At 41.6% G+C, this 24,560-nt stretch overlaps 1 protein-coding gene across 1 annotated transcript; it reads right to left on the bottom strand.

The window, feature by feature from the left end:
• Window positions 1-207: 207 nt before the first annotated feature.
• LOC111228194 (microtubule-associated protein 4-like) lies at window positions 208-20,925 on the bottom strand. The gene is made up of 9 exons (XM_022753998.1): window positions 20,238-20,925; window positions 16,537-16,717; window positions 16,227-16,289; window positions 13,634-13,935; window positions 12,301-12,357; window positions 9,412-9,493; window positions 9,143-9,255; window positions 5,680-5,872; window positions 208-5,251 (listed from the first exon to the last, which is right to left on the bottom strand). Exons 1-9 carry the CDS (start codon window positions 20,895-20,897, stop codon window positions 5,247-5,249), a joined length of 1,656 nt encoding a protein of 551 aa, XP_022609719.1. The 5' UTR covers window positions 20,898-20,925; the 3' UTR covers window positions 208-5,246.
• Window positions 20,926-24,560: the final 3,635 nt, after the last annotated feature.

Genomic DNA, 24,560 nt, shown 5'->3' on the forward strand with positions numbered 1-24,560 from the left:
CCCGACACACAACAGCAGGAAAAGCACAGGCGCAACTAATAATATTAATAAAGCCATTTAGGGGTCCCAGCTCTAGGGGCCTGGGTGTTGTGGCTCTGAGTCGTCATAAGTGTTATAAGTTGCACCCGTGCTTCTGCTGCTATAACGCAAAAAAGTCAAGGCAGAAAAACATAAGAAAGTTAAATGCAAATGAGAGTTTTAGTCCATTTTATTTCATGTTTAATAATCACATCACTAATTAACAAGTAATCACAATAAACACTTTTTTTCCAAACCAAAACATAAAATTCAAATTAATGAAAAAAGAAAAAAAAAGAAGAAAAAAAAAAAACCACAAAAAAAAAAAACAATGAGGAGGCTCTGCAAATGACATAGTAAGTCTACCTAACACATCCCATTGTTTTTCAGCATGCTCTGCAGGTAAAGTAGGTGTTTATTAGCTAGTGTTACACTTACATGTCTGGTATGAGTACAGTAGCAGTACATGAAGCTCTACAATGCTCCTTGGATCGATTACTGGGGAGCATTAATTACACAAGCCAAAACCTGGCAGCTACACTTAAGTCTTCTTAACTGCAAACAAGGATGTGTTAGGGTCTCGGTGTGTGTGACTCTCCAGGGCAGGTTGCTGCTCTTGAGTGCAATATGTAGCAGCCAATATATATTGATATGCAGTACTCCCAAATTACAGGCCTATACACTGACCTCTAAACTTAGTGCCTGCTTGAGCAAGAAATTCCCCACGTCTACTGTGATGGACAATATCGTGATTCTGGTGCATTAGCTTCAGTCGCATTCATCTTATCATATGAAACTACAGAGGTCACTGTATCCTGAAAGTTTACGAGATAATCAGAACATAATTTTCATCTCTTAAGACTGGGTTCATGGGCATGATTTATTAGTGTGTACGCATAAATGTGCACTACAAATTTTGTTAAAATAGTCTTGAATTAATTAAGCTCATTTCTAAATCAATCTGCTCTTACAGCACCTTAAATAAAACCTGTTCCTATGAGATTTTAAAGACTTTCTGTGTGTTGTATTTGGGTTTCAAATCTCACATCCTTGGAGAAAGTCCACATCGCAGTTTGTGAAACTGGCTGTCACAAATCAAAAGTATAACCCCTTTCAGCCATGACTGCACAACCGTCATGAGGCTACAGGAACACAACGATAAATACATATACAAAAGTGTTGCGTCTTTAGTACAATATATCTCAAAGACATTCTTTCACTTCAGTGGCCTCTTTCCAATGAAAAAGGCCGAACTTTTCAATTTGTCATACTAATAGTCAGAATAATAGTCATAATAGTCATGATAAAACTTCCTCCCCTTAAAATCATTAAAGGTACATGGACATAAAAGCTGTTCTGAACAACCTTGAAACCCCCCACCCACCCATCAACCCCTTGATGCTGTTGCTGATTTGTTCTTGTTTTCAGGGCCATAAAGAGTTCATTGTCAATAAAATATCTATGTACATCCATGTGCAAGCTCAGAAGAAGTGGTAAGTAAAAACCCTGGGGTAAAAGCAAAGCTAAAACATGGCTGTGGACAGGCACGAGGAAAACTTTAGCTAGGTGACAGGCGTGGCACAAACACAACAATTCAATGCTCAACCCTGCGCTGGCAGAAAAGCCGTCACACTTTCTGTCCTTCAGACGACATTCATTGGAATTTATTGCCCATTTCTGTTTTAAAAAAATTATATTTCTTTCTTAGCTTCATTGTTTAATTATATTTTAAGGGATTCCAATGTAGAACAAAAATAATGACTGAATCTGTTAATGACTGAATAGTAAAGGTGATGGCAGTGTAAGTCAGTTTATTGCTCTGTTATTACGCAACAGCTCATTCAAGATTAAGTCAATTAAGATCACTTGTTCAAAGAGAGGTATTTTATGTTAATTAAACACCATCACTCAATAACAGTGAGCTCTCTTTGATATATTAAAGCATTAAAGTGCTATTTAGTTGTTGTGTCAAAGCTTCTTTACAAATCATTCTTAAAGTAACAATTTCAATAAAAAAAAAAACCTCAGGAGTGTTTTTGTGGTTTGACGTCATCTAGGGGGCAGTCAATGTAGCAACAGAGTTCAGATCCAATAATCCAAATGATCTGAAGATTTGTTCTAAATTTTTGACAAGCATTTGCCATGATACCCTCTTTAATTTAGACAAGGGCTGATATGTTGTATGCACTGATTATGCAAACAACAAAAACTGGAAGTAACGTTATCTATGTAAGTTTACATCATATTTCCTGTTCTTTTTTAATTATTCTTTGATCACATGGTTCTAGATTTACATCAAAATTTTGTCAATTGTTGGCAGGCAATTGACAAAGTTCTACAAATCCCCTGATTCTGTTAAATGAAAGATGAGTTTTATAGAAAAACCCTACAAATTAAAGCTGCACTTCTTTTTATATTACACTTTTTTTTTTTTTATTATATCAACAATGGATTCATTAACTGTGTGTAATATGAAAGGGGTTGAACGTAGTGACAAACCCACAGAGAGTTATGACTCAGCTCTGCAGTTCCTCTTAGCTCCACAGAGCCTTTTAACTTTCAGCTCTTTGTTTTGGTTTTTACAGCCAGAAACTTGAACTGTTTTGGTTCACCCTTACCGCTCTCATCATCATGTTTTCAGATGCAGCAGGTTAATCGTTTTCAGCGAAAAAGTTCAAATAAAGTCACCGTATATTTAAGTAAAACTTAGCAGCTAGCTAGTGAACACTGATAGGAGATGAAAACAGAGCTAAAAGGACAGTGAATATTGGACTTTCGCCAGGTGGCGAGAAAAGTGACTCCAAATTAATGCTAATGTTGACATGATGTGTCTGCTACATGTGTACATAGGTAATTCTTTGCTAATATGTTTACCATATCAACTTTATAAGGTGATAACATGTCATTGTTGTGTTTACAATTTTTTGTGCTGCCACAAAGAAGATAAAAAATCACTGAATGCAGGTCTAAGGTAATGACCTAAGTATTGTTTTGGTATCAGTAATAGCTCTAGAACTGCAAACAATACCCAGCCCTTGTTATAACACTATACTTGATGCAGTAATAGCTGGCAAGTGGATGATGAGCAGAATGTAACTGATGTATTAATGAGATAATTCAACTAATAACATCAGAAAATATCGTTTCTGTCTGTTTGTAGTTCATCTCTGTATGTTTGAGCCATGGAGTCACTGTATACAATCTGCACCTAGCTTGGAGCAGTGGAGTTAAATCACGACAGTAAAAGGTGAAAGTGCGACCATGATAAACTAGTTCTCCTTGCTCATTGCCATTACAAGTCGTCATTTGAGTAACAACACATCAACTGACTAGGACTGCCCCAGAGATATACATATGGTGCCAAACCACAACACTTTGAGTCATAATGCACATAGGCTTTCAGCTCTGGGTGTGATATTATATAATCTGGCCATGCACTATAAAGGCAATTAGAGGCAACATTGCTACACGAGAAGAGGATAAAGCCACATCACGTTCCACTGCCAATACTTCCAACGAGAAAAAATGCTGAACACACACTATTAGAGATGCTTTGTGTTCAGCTGAACAACATGCTACCATTACCCTCATAGAAACACCTGAACCTGTGATTACACACAACTACCAGGACAGCTTGATTTACAGATTTTTCATTAAAACAGCAATAGTGTTTTATATCTGTTTTGCCAACTATGACTCTTCTCTGAGCAGTTTTAGGCATGAGCCTGCATCATCCTCATTAACTTCAGTTTTCAGGTAGGAAGGACAGGAGGCACATACGAGACACGCAGCCGCTCTGACTTCAGAGACATTTGCTCTCTTCCTCGTCTCCCTCTGGTCTGCACACTCAGTTACAGCGTCTCTACTTCAGCTAACATCCTCTATTGCATTTCAAAAAACTTTCAGGTTTCAATATTTGTCATTTGTTATTTTGCCATAAATGTAAAAACACACCTTAAATGCATCTTTTTCACCCTAACCCTCAACCCCTCCTTCCTCACTTTCTTCCTCCCTCTGAATATCATCTTTCTCTTCACCATGTGTCTTGGTTTTACAAATCCTGTGCGTGTTTCCAAGATTTTTCTGAGTGCTATCGCTGTATTGCTTATACAGGAAGTAACATAGAATAAATAAATGAAAACCTGTTTTAAAAACAAAATACTAGGAGGAAAGAATGAGAAAACTCAAGAAAGAAAGAAAATAAGATAAGAACAGAACACCAAAGCTCATTTTTACACATGTTTTTGTCACTCAAACACATCATCACAAACACAGAGAAGAAAGAGTTAAACAGCCTAAAATGGTTCAAACAGCCTACTTGTTGTCTAGCTTTTCTGTTTGTCAGCTTGTTTATGGTAAGTGATGGTGACGAGAGAGGAAGTGATGATGAAGATGAACATGAATATGAATTACTATGATGTTATTGAAGCAGAGAGTAAATGGTTACTGGGAACAAACAGCCCCTACAGTCACAAGGGAAAAGAGAAGCTACTGTATGTATGTGTGACAGAAGGTAGGTGAGTCCAGAACGGTTTCCATGCTGCTCAGGGGACAAATAAACTGATTGCTGCTGCTGTTTGGGGTGATGGAGGAGAGGTCACGCAGGGCCAGAGAGAGCAGAGTCCACCACCAGGCTGTCGGTGAAACCCAATGATTCCAGGTCAGCCAGCTTGAAGAAGACGCAACTGAATATGTGAGGAAACCTTGCCGTCGCCTCGTTTCCCTTCACATAGATTCCCGACAAGGCCCAAGCTTAGTCTATACAGTCACTTCAGCCAAATACAAACGGGTAGGGGTGGCAACGATTGGGGGGGGGGGGTGATGATGAGCTCAGATGTGAGAGAAGAGGCATGAAGTTGATACTAGAGTGGCAGAACTATCAGATAAGTCAAGACTTTTGATTTAAGATGAGAGGGGGATTCAGAGCTTGATGGGGGGCAAAAAAAGGTCAAGATTCCATTGAGGAGCTGCTGCTGTCCCCCTGGACCTCCACCTGAAGATGCAGCAAGGAGGGGGCAGAGGGGGAGCTGTCAGGGCCCGCAGAAGCCAACGATTCAAATAGGGAGATGCTGCGAGGAGTCGGGTGGTGGTTTTGGTGGTGGTGTAGAGAATAGGAAGAACCGTGTGGATGGGGTCTGTTGTTGTCCTGGGGGGCTGGCCAGGTGACGATGTCGGCGCCATGGTCCGTGCGAGAGCGAGCATTCTCGCGGAAGTTGAGCTTGAAAGACTCAATCTGCAGCAGAAAGGTCGGAAAGAGGAGGGGGAGGGGGGAGAGAAGGGATAAAGAAAATATACAGACAGGAGAAGGTGGGGACGGGGAGGAGATGATGTCGCGGGGGGTTGAGATGAGAAGGGCAGAGGGATAGCAGAATTAGATGCCTGCAAGATAAGAAGTCAAAAGTGTGATCAGGAGCTTTGGACTGAAGACGACGTGAAAACAGAATAAACAGAGACAGAGCTTCACACTGCAGCCACATCATGACGATCAGTTTTATCTCAGGCAAGGAGAAAAAAGAAACTCCCACACGTTGTTAGTACATTTATTATAGAGTATGCTATGTTTCAGATCGCTGGGCATCACTGGCTTTTCCCTGTGCGTCTCCTCCTGGGAATCAAACCCTAAACTCACAGTAGATGAGGCTGGCACACACACAAACTTACTTGTCTCTGGGATGCTTGAGTCCAGAGCCTGGGGCTCCCGGAGGACCTCACTATCACAGGGAGCCCCGTCCTTCAGCCCATTCTCCTGGGCAGCGGGGCTCCCAGCCAACCCTGGCTCGGAGCCTGGGGCTGGGGCCGGGGTGCCACTCAGGGGAGTCCCATTCCCCTCTGTTGTCTCCTGGGCCCCCTCAGCCTAGAAACACATAGCAGGGCGTGTCAATTGGTGGGGATGGGGATGGAACAACCTGGCTCCAAATCTGTATCACTACATTTATTCTGTCTTTTGTGAAAGGGTTAACCCAAATAATTCAGGAACGGTTTAGTGTTTGTAACTCTAGCGAGACACATGTCTGCTAAAGATCTGGAGCCAGACTCGGGTGGGGAGAGATGGAATTATGAGGGAAAAAAAAGTAATAATAACTGATACAACTGATACATGAAACATACAGCTGAATAATTTCACATGCCTAATGAATGCAATGATAGAAAAAGAAATTGCAAAGTGAAACACAGAAGAAAAAGGCAGATGCACAGTGCAAAATGTGGAGAAATGGTTTTCCTGAACTAAACTGCCAACGCGTCTGTATGATCTCAAACAGAAATAAAAATGCTTCTACACTGGAGGAATGAAATATAAAATGACATCAAGCACTGCTGCTTCTAGAAATAGAAAAAAAAGCAAATGTCAAAACATATCAGAACAAAACCCAGATAAATACACAGTCAGAGAGGCCTGAATGACTTTATAGTTTACACACAGTTCAACAAACTAGAAAACACCCCCTTTTTCAATCAGTGGATTCATCCAGAAGGTCTAAAGGACAAGGCTGTGTGTTTTATGGTATTATGTATTTTTCTTACTATCAATAAATCCCATGAAAAGACCCAAATCAAGAATGTGTTTGTCCATCTCTCAGTCATTTCCCCCTTCCCTGCCCTGTCTGGGGAACTCAGCCACAAGTCCACTGATTCCTACTGAAGGAGAGAATAAACAGGCTTTTTAAAAAGGGTGGTAGTTTCCTACAACAGCTGGCCACTGTAGTTTTCAGCAAATGTCACTCAAACAAGAGGAAATTGGTTATTTGTTGGGAACTTTTTTTAGTGGCAGGTTAATCCTCATACTGAGTATTTCTAGCAGCAGGAAGGTGTGTGTGAGATTAAGACAGAATAAATTACAGTGTGTGTGTTCATGGTAATGAATGAACATGTCACCTAGTGGAAGAATGTGGTTTCAATGGTGTGTTTTCAATATTTGTGGGGCAACAATGGAGCTCTATGACTCAGAGGAATGAGATGTATCAGGCTTTGTAGACACACACACACACACACACACACACACACACACACACACACACACACACACACACACACACACACACATACACACACACAATACTTGTTAGTAAGATAAATTCATTGTTGGTTTTAGTCTTTTCATGGGATTGGAAAAGAAAAAAAACACCACTGCTTTACATGAACAAACACCTATCAGCTGGAGATACTGTCTTTCTTCAAGCCTTCACAGCTCAGTAAAAAGACACGATGCAGGGTAACACTGTACAAACCAATAAAAGCAAGAATAGAAAAATAACTAATAATGTTTTGGTATAAAGAGATGTTGTTCTAAAGCTCTGCATCAAATCATTCGTAAAAATAGACACTCATCTAAAAGCTCTTTGGGAAAAATAGCTCTCTCACACAGGTTATTATGCGAATGCTATTTTTAATTCTTCCTATGATTATGCAGCTTCACTTCGTTGGAAGGTGCAGATGATGAAGGGGTGTGAGGATGAGGATGTGAGTGAAGGATGTGATCACGAAACACAGATGGACTGCCGTAGGCTGAGGGGACAGGTGACATCACATCTGATCGATTTGCAAATTTGCCAAAATTGTTTTTTTTTTTTTCGCAAGTTCGCAAGTTCATTCCATTCATAAAAGTACCCAGCCCGTAACTTAAATCTCCAAACGTGTTGGACAGAGCTGAGCTTGAGTTGAGCGTCCGGAACTATTTCACAACAGAAGGACAAAGAGTCAGGAGGAAGGAGACCGGTTGCGGGGTGGAGGGTTTGAGATGTTTCAGGTCGCTGCAGATGGCTTATGACGGGCTGTCAACATCATCAGTGACTGTAGCTTGAAGCCACTCAGGATCTTTTTTGTGTCGTTATGAACACAGTGGCGGAACGAGACGAGCGTGACAAGCCTGAAACTATTTTCTCCTCACACTGTACACAAATATTTCCCTGACACATTTTATATATTAACATGCACACACACGGGGAATGAAGGAACTGAGTCAGCAGCAGTGTCCTTCAGACAACCATTGTCTAACGACCACTCTAACAGCGTTAAATGGTTTAATGAAAGGTATCAAAAGCATCTCTGCAATACAGTTTTTTTTTTTGGTAGTTTAAGCCAAGACCAAGGTGTTTGAGTGCTGCACAAAGTATGATCTTAATTAAAAGTTTCAAGTCTGATACACCTGAAGGAACCTGTAACCACACCCTCAGCATACTGTCTGCATCACTGCAGCCGTGTGAGAACTTTAACCACTGGAGGTCAGTGATATTCAGCCAGTATTAAACACCCATTAATAATTTAATCATTATTTGTCATTTTATTTTATTGATTCTTATTGTGAGTATTGTGGTTCTATATGAACAGACTTCTTTCTGCCAAAGTGTTTTTTCTGTGATCTTCTCATACTGTTTTGAAGCAGATTAGCTGAGTGTGTAAGCATTAAACATTTCATAAATAAAAGCTAAACATGTTTTTTCTTTGTTTTGTTTTTTTACAGTTATTAGTAGCTCATTTAGTCATTAATGTCTAATGTAATTTGAGAACATCTTAATCTTTGAAACAAAGTTTTCAGGGGCTTTTGCTCTTTATAAAGCCGAGCTATTACATTACTAAAGGCCAGAGTTCCTTAAAGTATTTTCAGGCTTGGGAATCATGAACAGTCAGGCAGTTTACAAAAACACTGTAGCATTCAACATACAAACAACCATTGTAGAAGTACTGTATACACAGAACATGCTTAAACTGTGAATGTTTAAACTAAATAACGCTGTAGTGAACTGCTTTCATCTGGACACTCTTGCTAAACTGCATTTTATGTTTATAATAATGGAGGTGAGTCATGCAATGCACACTTTGTTGCCATCGCTCCTAACTCAACTACGTGCCACTGTCAGTAAACCGCAGTTAGCATTGGACACGACTATTTAACACTTTGTAATGCGCTCCATAATGACTGTTTCTAGGGAGTGAATCTGAATTCTGACTTTGCTAACTACTGTGAAACCTGAAGCATCTTCATTGTGATGAGCTGGCTCATAGAGAGAGAGAGAGAGAGAGAGAGAGAGAGAGAGAGAGAGAGAGAGAGAGAGAGTGCCCTGCTATAAACAACAGTTTGTAGTTTACAGGCAGAGGAACAGTGTGCACACACGTGACGTCATCTCACCTTGATGTTTCCTCCACCAGGTGAATGGCTCACGTTGTCCATGGAGCCCACTTTGGACTGAGCCTTTTCCCTAAAGTTCACTTTGTGGGACTCGATCTTCACGTCCCCGCCACCTGCAGCACACATGGGCGATCAGTCTGACGATCATACCTAAGCTTGCGCTGTCAGCAGCATGTGCAAAGTGGACACAGCTTCTACACACAGCCTTCTTCACCGCTACTACTAACAACAGTATTAATACAGTAGTGTCACAACATGTCCCAGCTCACCAGGCTTGTGCTTGATGTTGTCCTTGGAGCCGCACTTTGACGTCACCTTACTCAAATCCACCTTCTTGTTGAGGATCTGCACCTGTCAAATGTCACACAAGCTGTTTTTATCAACAGTGTTAAAAAAAAAGGTGGGATCAAGGGTTAAAGGACATACTGGCATGAGCGTCCCTTGATAGTTGATTTCATTTAATTTCTTAAATATATATATTTTTTGAGTCTTATTTACACCTTGAATTATCACCATCAGAGAATTAGCGGTGATCACAAAAGAGAAGGAGTTGTATCTTGCCACTTCCTCCATCCTGTGGCAATAACCCACCGACCGACATGGAGAATTCAAATTGCAGCTTCAAGATCATGACACATGCGTCCAGAGGTTTCATCACAACTGCATTACAGTACCTTCCTGGAGTGAAATAATTTGGTGCATGTGCTGTAAAGATGGCAGGGTAAAAAATTCAGACACCAAAAGAAGAAGCTCAGGACAGAACAACCACACATCCCAAGTTCACCTCTCTGTGGTGATGCTGTCCTCACAGAACCGTCCAATCAGAGGCCAGCAGCGTTTGTTTGCTTGACTGGTGTTTAGTAAGTTAGTGACAGGGCAGGACAACACAGGAAGAGTTTAAGGAAGCAAGGGAGTGTGAAGCAGGTTGTGGGTAAGGGCTGATACGTTCGGCTTGCTAGCATGCTGTCCAATAACTCGCCATTCGAACGTTGAACTCCAAGAGCAGCGTTTTGTGTTGGCGGCCGTGAGTAGCTCAAGTTTCAGAGAAGAGCTGAAAGTACAATTTTTCGCCTTGGTTCTGTTGTTCTTCCTAGTTTGATTCAAATTGTTTGACTAATCGGCCGTTGCATATGAACTCTGGTCATGGGCCAGACAGTACTTACATTCCCTCCACCAGGAACATGCTTCATATTGTCCTTGGAGCCCAAGCGTGAGGTGACGTGGCTGAAGTCCAGCTTTTTGGAGACTACCTGAACCTATATGGACACAGCATAGCAGCAAGAGGGGAGAGGAAAGCAGAGGAGGGGACAGGGACACCATGAGAGGAAGTGAAAGGAGAGAAGAGCAGCAGGGAGGAGAAGAAAAAAAGAACAAAAGAGAGGAGAGTAAAAAGAAGAGAGTAGAGGAGAAGTCACCATCACAGGTAGGGTTAGAAAAGAAAGGACAGAGGGAGGGAGCAAGGTTCACCTGGGAAAAATGGCCAACTATTTTACGTGTGCTCGCTATCGACTGCTGCAGTTAAGCCGGCCTAAATGATAAATATCGCTTGTGTTGCCATTTGAAAAGTAACAGTGATGAGGACCAGAAGATATCCGAATACTGTTTTACCCAACACCTGAGAAAAGTGAAGGAACCTATTCTATGAAGCACACACATGCACGACACATAACACAACATATAAACATGTGTCCCTGCTCAGGTTAATACAGTGGAGTCTCACAGAATGTGTTTAATGGAGACAGAGTACATGTTTATGAGCACACTTTAATGAAACACAAATATAACACACAAGGTTTTGTACCTAAGTTAATTGTTAATAAAAATTAAATTGCACATTTGTTCAATAAAAAAAGTCACACACTCACTCACACACACTCACAGGTTCGTCAGCCGTGGGCCACAGCCCATTTCACACAGCAAGGTTAACCAGCAGGAGTCATTATGGCAGGGACAAGAACATATTCCCTCAATGGCTTCCCACAAAGTGAACACTGCCTGTTCTGTTTGATGGGGAAGCACCACAGCTGACGGACTGACCCCGAGTCTCTGCAGTGGTGGGACGATGCTTTCCTGCTTGCACCAACCAGTTAACCCCCATGCAAGGGACTTCCTAGTGTGTGTGGGTTGCTCATTACCTGGCAGGATGCCACTATGCTAGGAACGATTTGCTAACTTTACTTCAGAAATTAGATTCCTACTACAGAATAAAACACTGGTAAGAGACAAATATATCAAATAATCTTTCAAACTACTACAAACTATTTTCCCAGCCAATTAAAAAAAATCTGAAGATTATTTAAAATATACTATGTTTTGTAATATGTTTTGATTGTTTTCAGCCATAAACTCATGTCTTTTATTAAGACTGATTTTGATAAATTGACACTGCATTACCACAAAAGAATTACACAGATGTATCCTTTAACCGTGTATTTTGTAATGCTGTTATTGTAAGATGTTTATCGTGTCACTTTAAAATCTAAGAAACAAAGTCTAAGGTCTCTGCAGTGGCTGTAAATACCTTGAAGGGATGTAGGTAACAACACCATGATAGATATGTATATGGTATATGAAGATGAACACACAGAGGAGCTTCAGCTACAGGTTTCTACCACCGGAACCGCTTTACATCCCAGAATTAACTGAAGCAAAAACCTCTCCCTTTTGGCTCACTAACCTCAACATTAATTAATCATGAGGACAGGTTTCCTCATCACACTTTTCAAATTGCATTTCATGTGATACTTTTTTTTTTGCCCCCATAGACTCGTCTGCTTTCGTGGGGAGTAAATTGTGTTCATGTCTCCTGCTTGAAAAACCATACTATAGAGGTCATTCAAAACAACTTAGATTGCTAAGTAGAGAAGCAGAAGTAACTATTTATTATTTATGTATTTATGACTTTAAATTCTCCAGAGACACGTCTGTATTCATGAATCAGAGTGAATCATAAAAGATGAGCATATAAATATGTTATGCTTTTATTACTAAAAAGCCTGTGGCTACTAATTCTCAGGCAGGCTTTTGCCCTTAGTTTTTCAATTTCATAAAACCCAACAAAAAATATGACAAGTGGTAAAAATAAATGTAAAAACACAGAGAGGGGCAGGAAGAGGAGAATGTAGTGGTGGTGTGGGGAGGTGGAGAGGGGAACTCACTTTGCCCTGGCTCGTTTCTTTGGAGGCGACACCCCTGTTCTGAGAGGCAGATGACATCTGGGGAGACAAGCCCACCCCAGGTCAACATCAACAACAACACACAAGGAGAGGAGGAGGAGGTGAAAGTGCCAAGAATTGTGTATTAGAAAGAGAGAAGTGGGGTTAAAGGTAAGAGGAAAGGACGGAAGCAAGGACGTGGAGAGATAAAAGAAGTCGAGGATGCAAGGGAGGAAAGTTGGTAATGGTTGGTTGCACAAACTTAAGAGGGAGAGAAGGACTTGAAGGATTGTTCTGGCTGCTTGAAACCTGGGTCTAGAAAATGTAGCGGGAAAAAGAAGTCCAACAGGCAACAGTCTGATCACCAACTGAGCGAAGTAGGCAACTGCCATCAAACACTCCAAGGACAGTTTTGGTAATTTGATTAACATCAGATTTCTTAGGGAATTCGCATCAATGAAGTTCAATGTCAACAAAGGTGAATCCTGTATTGTTACCTATATCTGTGAACAACAACCATGCCAATCAAACCTCTGTAGGTGGGACTGACGATGGGGATGTCATGAATGTAAAAATAACTTTAAAAATACAGAAATAACAACTTACAAATAACAAATTGATGTATTTCTGAACATTTTATAACTGCTCCTGGCAACACAGCTCCAAAATGACGCTGAAGTGTGCACTGCACTTGGAGGCGACAGCGTACATGCACAAGGCAAAGAAGACATCAAGTGAGGGGTAGAGGCGGTGGGTCAACCCTTGCCAGTTAATCAGGGCCATACCCTCAAACTGCTGCTGATTATGGGAACACTTGTGTTGGACTTCTCAGCAGTTACTTTGGCAAGTACAATGTTATACAATGTAAAAAAAAAAAAAGGATTTTAATTGTTAAAAGAGAGAAAGACCAGGGAATCCTTCTACGACACAGGGTTTCTCTGCTGTTTTCTCCCACACACACACATGCTTTAATGTTTCAACAAAGATTCTATGAAGCTTGAAGAATGAGTGAAATGGTTGTAAACAAGCAGACGACTGAGTTAGAGATATGTCACAACTGTCAAAACCAAAGCAAAACACAGAAGTGAAAGCAGAAGATTTAAGAGGGTGAGAGCTGTGTAGCTGCCGATGTGGATGTAGTAAGAAAGTTGTATTTTATGCAAACATTAGAGATGCAGGAGGAACTTGAAAAGAAGAGAGTTAGTGAGGAACCACAGGAAGTCAGAGTAACATGTTAGGCCTCGAGGGGCAGCTGGTCAGAAAACTCAAGCTATCAGAAGTATAGGCACTTGTGTGAAGGTGTGAAGGCTGCAGAAGAAGCCAAAGCAGGACCTACCTTCCCTCCTCCAGGCTGGTGCTTCATGTTGTCTGTAGAGCCAATCTTAGAGCGGGCGTTGCGGATGTCGGGGCCTGACGCCGTGCCGGGGCGAGCCGTGGTCCTCGTGGTGGCGGTTGTGCTGCTAGTTGTGGTTGAGGAAGCAGCCCGGGGGGCACGGGGCACCGGGGGCTTCTTCTCTGGTACTGTGCCAGAGGTGGAGGATGGTGTGGCCGGTTTGGCTGCTGTAGTTCGAGTGCGAGAGGCAGCATTGGTGGAACCAGTGCTGCGGGTGGTGGTGGTCTTGGGCTTGGTGGAGTCAGCTGTGAGAGAGAGAGAGTTATTAGGAGTTTTATAGTGTTTCATAGTTGGAAAAAGCCGACCTGGCTCTGTCAGATAAAACTACAACCTTTTATTTTTACATTTCTGTTTCAGATACAACGTGCTAATTATTGAGCTTTAGACGTGTTCATAGGCATATTTTTGAACTTTTAAGGAGCTTTCTTGCAGCTTTAAGTCTTTATGCTAAGCTAAGCTAATCACTTCTTGACTCCAGATACATTAATGCACAGATGTGATTGTAGCTTTTTGAAAATTGTTCTATTTTGCAAATGATTTGTCCGCCCACTTGCAATGCCCTCACAGTCCACCAATGGGTGCCCACACACAGGTTGGGAACCAGTGCTTCAACCTCTGCTTCACTAATGTTCATTGAGTTAAGGACTATGTAGGTTAAGTAGAGGTGTTGGGGACTTGCACTCTAAAGCAACATGATACAAAAATCAAGAAACCCAAAGGTGTTATGTATTCACACGCGCACACACACACACACACACACACACACGATAAACCCGAAGCCAAACCGCAAAGGACGTTGTCTGTGATTGACAGTCAACCCTCACAGATAAATGACATGAGTGCCAGAAAAACACAGCAATGAATGAGGAAAGTGAGTCAGATGGTGAGAGACCAGGCACTGGGGATCATCTTTCATTCAGACCTGGTTTAATGTTGAACTTACACAGCTCTTCAGGATCTCACTGACAGCACTGTCCTGTTTTTGTAAATCAATGGCAGAATCTCAGTATCTCAATTTCTGTATAGAATAACACCGCACTTATTCTTTAACTATAATTTTAAGGGAAACTATTTTGAGTGCAGCAAAGCCTTTATTTAAATCTTCTCCTGTATGAGTGAATACATTTTAGCATCCTTTACCACTGAGGCAGTGCAACACTTGCACCAATAAAAATCTGTCCATTCACATACATTTTGCGATATCAGCTCTTTCTTTAGAGTGCTGAAGCAAGCTGGACCACGTGTCTCGCTGTCAATCCTCCCTCAGAGCCTTTGGTATATCTTCAGCTCCTGTTAAGACATGTTTAATTGAAGCAATCCTCCCACTAGCCTCCATGTTTCTAAAGCGTAATTTGACTTGCCATACGAACCCTGGCAGATTATACAACCCGAGGCTGTATCAGCAGGAGCTGCAAACTCCTGTCAACAGCAAGGGGACGGTAATCCACAGACTGCTGCGGTGAAGGTTTTTAACTCTCTGGGGCCTTTCAGCAATAAAGCCTCGCTCTGTATCTGAGCCTGACCAGCATTGTCATGGTTGGACAGTGTGTGTGTTTGCAGTGTCACACTCCTGCTGACAGCTCTCCTGATGCCAAGATGTAAACTAATCTGTCGACAGGAGCAGAGAAGACGGAACCGTGTAAGAAGAGAAAGAAGGGAGGAAGAAACTGAGAAAGGATTACTGAAGAAGAAAGTGAGGAAGGAAGAAGACAGACATGTATGGAGAGAGCAGCACAGTGCGGGGGTCAGACAGTAGCTGGAGATAATGAAACAATGTCTGCTGTAAAATCTTCCTACCTCACTGTATCCACACAGCTGGGTGATAATTATATTTATCCACTTTAAGTCATTAGTAAGTTTGTCCAAAATTAAAATCTTGAAGCAAATTGTGATTAAAGATGAACTCAAGCTGCACATTTTACACATTTAGCACTTTTGACCGATGTAATGCAATGAGCACATTACACCAGATTTGATTTTACATTATTTAACAGCATAGATTGTACTTTACTGCCTAGCCCTGTATTCACAGGTTTTACTTTTATTAAACTGCCTTACATAGTGTGATATTAATGCATAAAACGATTTTATGTGAACCAACTCTTTTTAACTATTTTATATTATTATTTTTCATGTTACAATGTATGTTGTACCTACATGTCAAATCCATTAGAAATAATAATAAATAATAAAATTGAAAGACAGATCATTGTGCTATCAGTTGTTATCTAATCACTTATTCATTTTAAATTGTTTTTTTTTGTCCTTTCTTCTTATCACTTAACATTAATACTAGGTTTCCATGGAGATGCTCACCTTAACCTTTGACTTTTCCCCCTCACCATATATATATTGATATATGTATCACATGATCACGTGATATACGTATAGTGTAAACTGTCCCCAGTAATTTTCATCTGGCTTTGTTTTGTATACTGTCCTGTAGGTTTGTGTATGTGTGGGGAACAGCAGAGTGTTTCCTCCGGGTGTCTTCTGTCTCTGCACATAATAACAAGTGAAGGCAGTACTGTGTTACCTGCAGAGGTCTTCAGAGCGCTGGGCTTCTTCTCCTCTCCTGGCTTGCTGTCTGTCTTTGAGGCTGAAACACAAATGGTGAGTTTACAGTTGTTGCAAAGGACAGAATGTGCGAATAAAGCTCAGAAAAATACTGGCAATACTCAAACATCTGCAACACTACTAGTGTAATTCACCGGTAAATAAACTGAATGCACTGCATTCAGATTCTACATAAAAAATACTGATTATTGTTGTGGAAAATCTTCATACATCATCAAGAACATGTGTGAGCACGTATGTGTGTGTGTGTGTGAGTATGTCTGCCTTACCCAGAGGCTTTTTGGCTGCAGTGGTGGCAGTGGTGCGAGTAGACGGTGTCGTGCGCACTGATGTAGTGGTTTTACTGGCTGCTGTGGGAGCAGTTCCATTTTTGGTGGCAGCAGTGGAGCCTGTTTGATTTGAGGTGGCAGTGCTGGCCTTTGGCACAGAGGGACGCTTCTCTTGAGTTGACTAAGAAGAGGAAGATGCAGAAAAACAAGGGAGACAGGAGGAATTCATGGTAATGTTAGCAACAGTAAAAGCTACAAATAAATGGAAAACAGTGCACTTTGTCAACAAAACAAATGCCTGCAGCACTATAGCGGGTCATAATATAATTTCCATATGTCCATATGTATGTGCTGTCTTCAGTTCAGACAAATGTTCAATGCTTTCACTGAAAAATTCAGGTCAAAGAATTTGCCCCGATCCATGAAGCATGCGGACTAGAGTCCACGGCGCTCCTCGAGGATTGCTCATTTCATTCAGCAGCATATTTCGCCCCACAACCCTCAGGATGACGCTGCGCTCCACATACAGCTGAGCCATCCTGCAACAAGCCGGCCCAGCCGCACTGAGTCACGCTGCAGCCCTCGACACCTAGAGGCTAAACAGTGGCTGCTCTTTTGATCGGCTGCGGAGTCAGACTAGCTGCAGTTAAGGAGGCGTCCGAAAGAGGGGGAGAGAAGACGGAAAGACATGGCACAGGCCAATCAATGAATTAATAGATCATAATAACTGACACTGATCTCATCAAGAAAGGTTGTACATTATTGGGAAAAGTTGGCCCACACATCATTACTGCTACTAGCTAGTCTGGACTGGAGGAGTGCAACATAAAAAAGCCTCCAGCAGGAATAGAACTGGAAACACTGTGGGAAAAATTAACAAAAAATGTGCCACATAACATTTCTTTAACCACTTTCTAGTAAGATGCTCTTTATGAAGGCTTTTTATAGGTTGTAAGAGCTTTTGACCGGGCACTTTAGGGAGTTCTAACCCATGTTGGCTTAAAAGTTTAGACTGAAAGTTCATTCTTGACCTTGAAAACAGTAGTTGACAGAGCAAAGCCGAAGAAGATCGTGTGACAGCACTGAAAGCTCCAGAACAGGGACTAAATGGACATTGTAATGACATTATTTTGATCAAATACTACTGTATTTCCAGGTTGGGTTGGGCTGTAAAAATCCCTTTATCCCCCTCCAGCATAAACCTGCGAAGTTAAATCTAGGAACGCTTTATTAACATTAGAATAACATTTAAAACGTAGCAACCAAAATAATGTTAGTTAATTAATTAATTCATAGCTTCAGTATTAGCTTATAGCTGCTCTATAAAGCATTTGTACATGATTTATTAACTATTAATAAAAGCTAGTAGGAACAGGATACTTGATTAGTGAGTGGGACCATCTCTTTCTTCCCGAGTCGAGCCACATTTTTATGTGACAGCGACAGCAGCTGCTGTTGGCTCCGTCTTCATTAAAGAAACTGCACTGACTCCCTCACTGGGGACAACAGCTTTTGTTTTCTTACATCCCCAGCTTGTAGACTTCCTTCATATGCAGCTTGTACCCTAGCCGACCCTGAAACTGTACTCATCAGAGTGTTATAATACACCACTGTGACCCTATGCATGCTAACAGGCACAGAGACCAGATGGCCAAATTCTTTGACCAAGGGGAAAACAGTTGAGCTTGACATTTTAGATTTTGAATACCTTCAAACTTAACTCAGACCCATATACACGAGGAGTTTTATCCAAACCCATCTCTTAAATGTCCTGCTACAGTTTGCTTCTGTTTGAGACACTTCCAGGAGACTCGTATGGACCTTTCAGCATCTAAGACGCTGGAGTGTCTGTTAAATCCTTCGTGCATCCAGGTGCGTTGTTCCGTGTAACTGAGCATTCAGCAGCCTTTGACAGCTGACACTTACCTTGGGTTTGACATCTCGTGCAGTGGTTGTGGCTGATGACGAGGGGCGGCTGGTAGAAGTGGTGGAGGGCCGCTTTGGGCCCACAGTGGTTGTGGATGGTGCCTTTGCTGTGGTTGTTTTTTTGTCTGAGGTGGAGGTGGCAGTGGAGGGTGTGGGGCGCTTAGTATGGGCTGCGGGCAGACCACCGCTAGCGGCCGCAGAGCTTGGCCGCATTTTGGCAGCGGTGCTCGGTTTGGTCGCCCCGGCAGCAGGCTGTGATGCAGGATCAGAACGTACAGGATGCATGGAGGGCAAAAATAAGGAGGGAAAGCAAAGGAAATGGAGAAAAGAAAAAATAAGGACAATGGATGATAACGGCAGCAGGGTTAAGCAGCACAAGCAGGAATTTAATCGTAAATAATATGATAAAAAAATGATGTGCTAAAAATAATAATTAGCATCATATCTGTTGTGAATTCAACAGTATGACTGTAAATAGCTCTAGTCAAGGTGTTTTGCACTGAACATACACAGTAGATATAAACAAAGCAGTGGCAGAAGCATCAGCAGCATGCATGAGGAATCACTTCCTGTTACTTAAAATTAAACATGTGATGCAACTCTTGTCAAGTATACCACACTTTATTCCCCAAATGTTTTCAGCCTCCGTCAGCTTTACAAGAGAAATGTAAATGACCATAAAGACAAAAATAAATAATAAACAATTTATTTTTGTCATTCCAACAAAAATAAATACAGTTCAAAGGAGATATAATCTAACTAGGATGTAAAAACTGACAGACAGGTGAATGTAACACAAACAAGCAATATGTGTTCATATATGGGTGTATTCCTATAGGGAGTGTGCTAAGTGCTGTCGACAGGTTAGATGTGTTGAGGTCGACAGTGTAGCTGTTATGAGATGGAAAGGATTTGTATAGTGTGTTTTGAAGAAGGAGGGTAAATAGAATTTAATACATTTTACTGTTTTGCATCGAAAAATGGAAATGTAACTGTTTTTGTGTGTGTGTGTGTGTGTGTGTGTGTGTGTGTGTGTGTGTGTGTGTGTGTGTGTGTGTGTGTGTGTGTGTGTGTGTTTGTGTGTGGAGTCGCTGGAGCACCCTCGATGTATTGTTACGAATGTATTATGGTGACTAATGTAAAAATGAATGCTGTCGAGTAATTAGCAAATTAATGTCATTTTTTTGTCGATGAGTGATATGAAAATGACTGAAATCTTTCACATAACTTGTCCATTACTGTGATTTACACTTCTCTTGTAAAGTCAATTGATGAATTGATGGATCTGACTATATATCAGTGGTTCTCAAACTGGGGGGCCGCACCCCCCCGGGGGTCGCAGAGCCTCTGCAGGGGGATGTGTCGACAACCAGGGAAAATGACTGATAAAAATTGTGGGTGGGTGAGTGGTGGTGGGGGTGGGGGGTGAACTTTTTTCAGCTTCAGAAGGGGGGAGAGTTTGAGAACCACTGCTGTATATTAACAAAAACTGGAAACAATTTCCACCCTGATGAACGAACCATTTACTCAAAAAAGTTTGGTATACTGGAGCGAGAGTTGAGTGAGATGTTAGAATTTCATCCCACTCTGGTCCAGACCTTCTGTCTTAAAATAAAATTAAAACTCATTCTGACTCATCACCTTCAATAAAGAAAGCCTTTAACTTACCTTGATTTTCATGCTGGAAACGAGTCTGTGCTGTAATGTCTTACAACATAACACAGTGATCTGGTCTGTAGAAACATCACATCCTTGTACCTTATGATAAATCCTACCTTGGCCTTCTTGTCTGCAGCTGCCAGGTCCTTGCTGGGAGTTGCGCTGCTTCCATTCGCCGCAGGTTTTGCTTTTTTGGCCTTCTCTCCTCCCTCTGGCTTCGCTGCCTTGTCCTTCTTGTCATCCTTTTTCTCAGCAGTCTTTTTCTCAGCCGGCATTTTCTCCTGCTTCTCCTCCTTCTCGTTCTTCTGCGTGGGTTTTTCGGCAGGCTTCTCGGACGGTTTCTCCATCTCGTCCTCTTTCTCGGTCTTCTTGGCTGTATCTGCATCAGCCTTTTCTTTCTTGGGTTCTTCCACCTCTGCCGTCACCTTTGTCTCGGTGTCGGCCTTCTTCTCCAGCTTGTCATGATTGGTATCGAGGTTGATGGGTGTTGGCTGTTGCTCTGGGGTCTTCTCCACTTTCTCAATGTGCTGCTCTTTGCTGTCCTTCATCTCTGGTTTCTCTGGTGTCTCAGTGTTTTTGTTCTCTGGTTTGTCTTCCACCTTGGACTTTTCATTTTTGTCCATCTTTTCCACGTTCTCTGCTTTCTCAGCTTTGTTCTCTTCTTTCTCTGTCTTCTCCACTTTGTCTGTCTTGTCCAGTTTCTCTGGTGATTCTTGTGCCTTGTTCATTTTATCCTCTTTTTCTCCCTTCTGCTGCATTGACTCTTCTTTCTCCATCTCTTTTTCTTTCCCCTTTTCTGCCTCCTTCTTTATCTCCTCCACCTTTTCTGCCTCTTTCTTTATCTCCTCCACCTTTTCTGCCTCCTTCTTTATCTCCTCCACCTTTTCTGCCTCTTTCTTTATCTCCTCCACCTTTTCTGCCTCCTTCTTTATCTCCTCCACCTTTTCTGCCTCTTTCTTTATCTCCTCCACCTTTTCTGCCTCCTTCTTTATCTCCTCCACCTTTTCTGCCGGTTTGTCTGCCTCCTTCACTTTTTCTGTCACTTTCTCCTCTTTAACTTTTTCAGCCTCTTTCCCCTCTTTCTCTTTTTCTGCTGCTTTCTCCTTCTCCTTTTCCTTTTCTTTCTCCTCTTTTACCTTTTCCGCTTCTTTCTCCTTCTCTTTCTCTGTCTCTTTCTGCTTTTCCTTCTCTGTCTCCTTCTCCACCTTAGCAGGAGTCTCCGGGATTACGAATTCAACCTTGACGCTCTTCTGCTCAGCTTTGTCCACAGGGCTGAAGGGGTCCGCCTTCTTGACATTATCCTCCACCTTTTCCTCCTTCTTGTCTGCCTTCTCCATCTTGTCTGACTTTACTGGAAACAAAAATAAAGGTTTCAATAAGAAATCACAGACTTTTATAACAGTAGCAGCTGTCATTATATCATAGAGATAATAGGCATCTTATCCAATAACAACACACACAGTTACCAGAGGCAGGTAGCCACTACAACAACCTCCAGCTCAGTTCACCCAAAACACAGGAACTCATCAGTGTCCAATCCAAAGCTCTCACACATATCTCAGATGAACCAATAACCATCATGAACTCATTTGAATTATTCTGCAAACATGTAAGAAAAACACTCAAACAGAATATTAAGTCACACCACATCAATGTTTTTTCTGCGGTTACTAAAGAAATTCAAAATGAAGTTTTCTACAGCCATAACTGGAACTATATTCAGTCTATGGATGAATTATGAGAGATGTGCTGTGCCTCTGGGCGCAGGCACATAAAAGGCCCCCGCACCAGCTCTTTGCTTTTTCAGCATCACTGTGCAGCTTCAACAAAATGCAAAAACTGCTGCATGTGAGATTCAATATTCTGTTCACACTGGAGGACAAGAGAGGCTGTTTGACCTCTTCCAGCCACCGTAGCTCCATGATGACACTTTTCTACACAGATGACACTGAATACTAAATACAGCTACAGATTTCAGTTGCTTTACTAGTTGTAATTGTGGCGCATTGTAGCCTGAATACAAAGGAGAGAAAATAAGAGCAGAAATATAACAAACATAAGTGTTGCATCAGATTCAGTATGAAATAACAAACTTATGATCTAAGGGGCAGGTAAGCTCATATCTGACACACCACACCCGACCAAAGAGTAGTGACTCCTGTCCGCCTCATAATGCCATGACTAGTATTTATTGTGTGCTATGTTATATGTTTGCTTATGTGCAAAGCTGCTGACAGTGTGTATCGACTCTGGTTGTGTGAGGCGAAGAGAGGAAGTGTAAATTCATATTTATCTCAAAACTGAAGAAATGCAAAAAGGAATAAGCAGGAGAAATAAATCTGCTCTCATTGGGCACGATCTCCATCATCCAACCACACACGCTTCTACAGACAAATGCAGGAGGAAACAGTGTGAGATAGAAAAGGTATCTGTTCTCTCCCTCACAGTCTTAATCTCCTCCTTCATGCATTTGACAGATCATCCCTCCACTGTACAAATCTACTCGTGTTGTTCTACATCTGTCCTGTAGCCTCTCCGCTTCCTATCACTCCATCATCACAGCCTCCAGGAGCCAGAGCTGTTACTTCAACTTATGTTGTGCTTCTATTCTGAGGCATTTTCCTTTTGATATTTTCACATTTGTTCTTCACTGTTGGTTTTTTAGAAGTAACAGACCAATGCAGTTGAAAAGTTCCAGCCTGTCATGTCATCCTCTCCTCATCTGTTCTGACCAATCTCTGCAGTCCTATATCATCTGATAAGGCAGAAATTGTTTATGATGAAAACAGATCTCTTCCTGGTAAACAGCTCGGGCTACCATAACAAGGGAGGATGTAAACAGTGTGGACAGAAAGATAGAAAACAGAAGATAAATAGGAGACAGACCAAATCTCTTTCTGAAATGTTTGTCAAGACAAACTGCTCCTGATGTCTTAAATCAGTGTAAGGAATATTTTCGTTTCAGCAGTATCAACACTTACACACTCGCTGAGATATTCCTACAGCAGAATTATAATATGATGGTTTTTTAGATCCAAACTGCAATCAATGGAATAATGAGCAAACTTACTACATGAGACTGACTTAGTAAATTTGGAATATTTCACAACCGGTCTGCAGACCAAGAACTGGGGATCTGGATGATGTTCATTCACTTAAACTAAAATATCCTGTGACATAAACAAGAACAAAAGAAGATTCTTCTCTCTTGTCGACTGACTGAAGGAATCTATGTGCATCGTCTGACCTCAGGCGATGATAACCTAACGATGGGGCGAGCTGCTGACTCATGCTGTGGTCCACATTAGAGGCTGGATCCTCTGATGTCCACATGTTTAAAATGAATATCCAATAATGGATTCAGTTCTGTCGACCAAAGATACAGTGAACCTGCTCTCCAGGTTCTTGAGGATAGAAGCTACAGTGTGTCTCCACTGTCTGTCCATCACACAGACCCCTGTGATGTGAAAAATAAAGATTTGCTCCATGAACAAGGACATGCTTTTATCTCTCCCATTATTCTTTGCCTTACTTACTTCTATCTGATGGATAATCATACTCTGAGTTCTCGACCCAGATTTATTGTGCTTTGGGGGATGTAAACAGGAAGTATAATGTTGCCATGGATTCAGTGAGTTGTTAGCTATTTGCAGGTCCTGTTCACAGTGTACGCAGGGCTGTACAGATCACTGCTGCTGGATTACTGTGATACTGAAGAACATTTAAGAATCGGCGGATTCTCAGGGAAGTTGTGCAGTTAGAAGGAGTGTTGATGATTTCTCAGTTGATTTGTGGATGTTTACTTGTGATGGACACGGGAGATAATGATATCCTCAGAAAGTGTAAATCACACTAAATCTTTTGATAACACTGTGCACAACAAAGTAGCTGTGTAGATTCGGTAACAGTCACCGTGCTACAACAGTTTCTCCAGATTATCTAAATGCCTTTGCAGAACTGTGTGGTCAAGCTGAGCCAGGACGTCGGTCTATAAACTGCTATCAATCATGTTGCAGTGTTTCATTAGCAAAAGGAATAAATACCAAAATTATGAAAATAAAACTGGAATTATTACTTAAATGCAGACATTGTCTGTTGCCCTATTACGTATGAGGCCGGTGGACATACAGTAGCACAATGGTGCAAAACAATTTGCCCATTGGCTTTCCTTCCTTGGCACATCAAGTCTTGACCAAGAATTAGGAAAATCAGAAGAAAAGACAAAGAGAGGGGCAGCCTTTGATCCAAGTACGTGAGAGTCGCTGTGGGAAATATTACTTAGGGGATTAAGAGGCGAGTGGGTGGACAGAAAGGGAGACAGAAAGACTAAAAGGAAAAAAAAGCAAAAGGACTGGAAGAGACAGAAGGAGGACAACACGGGGAGAAAGGGAAGTGTGTAAGGGTGTAAGGCTTTGACAAGAACGCGGTGACATTAGCTT

This window comes from Seriola dumerili, unplaced genomic scaffold (genome assembly GCF_002260705.1).
Source record: "Seriola dumerili isolate Sdu_G_001 unplaced genomic scaffold, Sdu_1.0 BDQW01000216.1, whole genome shotgun sequence".
Taxonomy (NCBI): domain Eukaryota; kingdom Metazoa; phylum Chordata; class Actinopteri; order Carangiformes; family Carangidae; genus Seriola; species Seriola dumerili.

Coding starts and splice junctions, on each gene's coding strand:
- LOC111228194 (XM_022753998.1), bottom strand. CDS start 20,897: ATGGAGAAAGAAGAGTCAATGCAGCAGAAGGGAGAAAAAGAGGATAAA. Junction 12,358..13,633: donor ACCAGCCTGGAGGAGGGAAG/GTAGGTCCTGCT, acceptor TTGTCTCCCCAG/ATGTCATCTGCCTCTCAGAA. Junction 9,256..9,411: donor CAACATCAAGCACAAGCCTG/GTGAGCTGGGAC, acceptor TGTGTGCTGCAG/GTGGCGGGGACGTGAAGATC.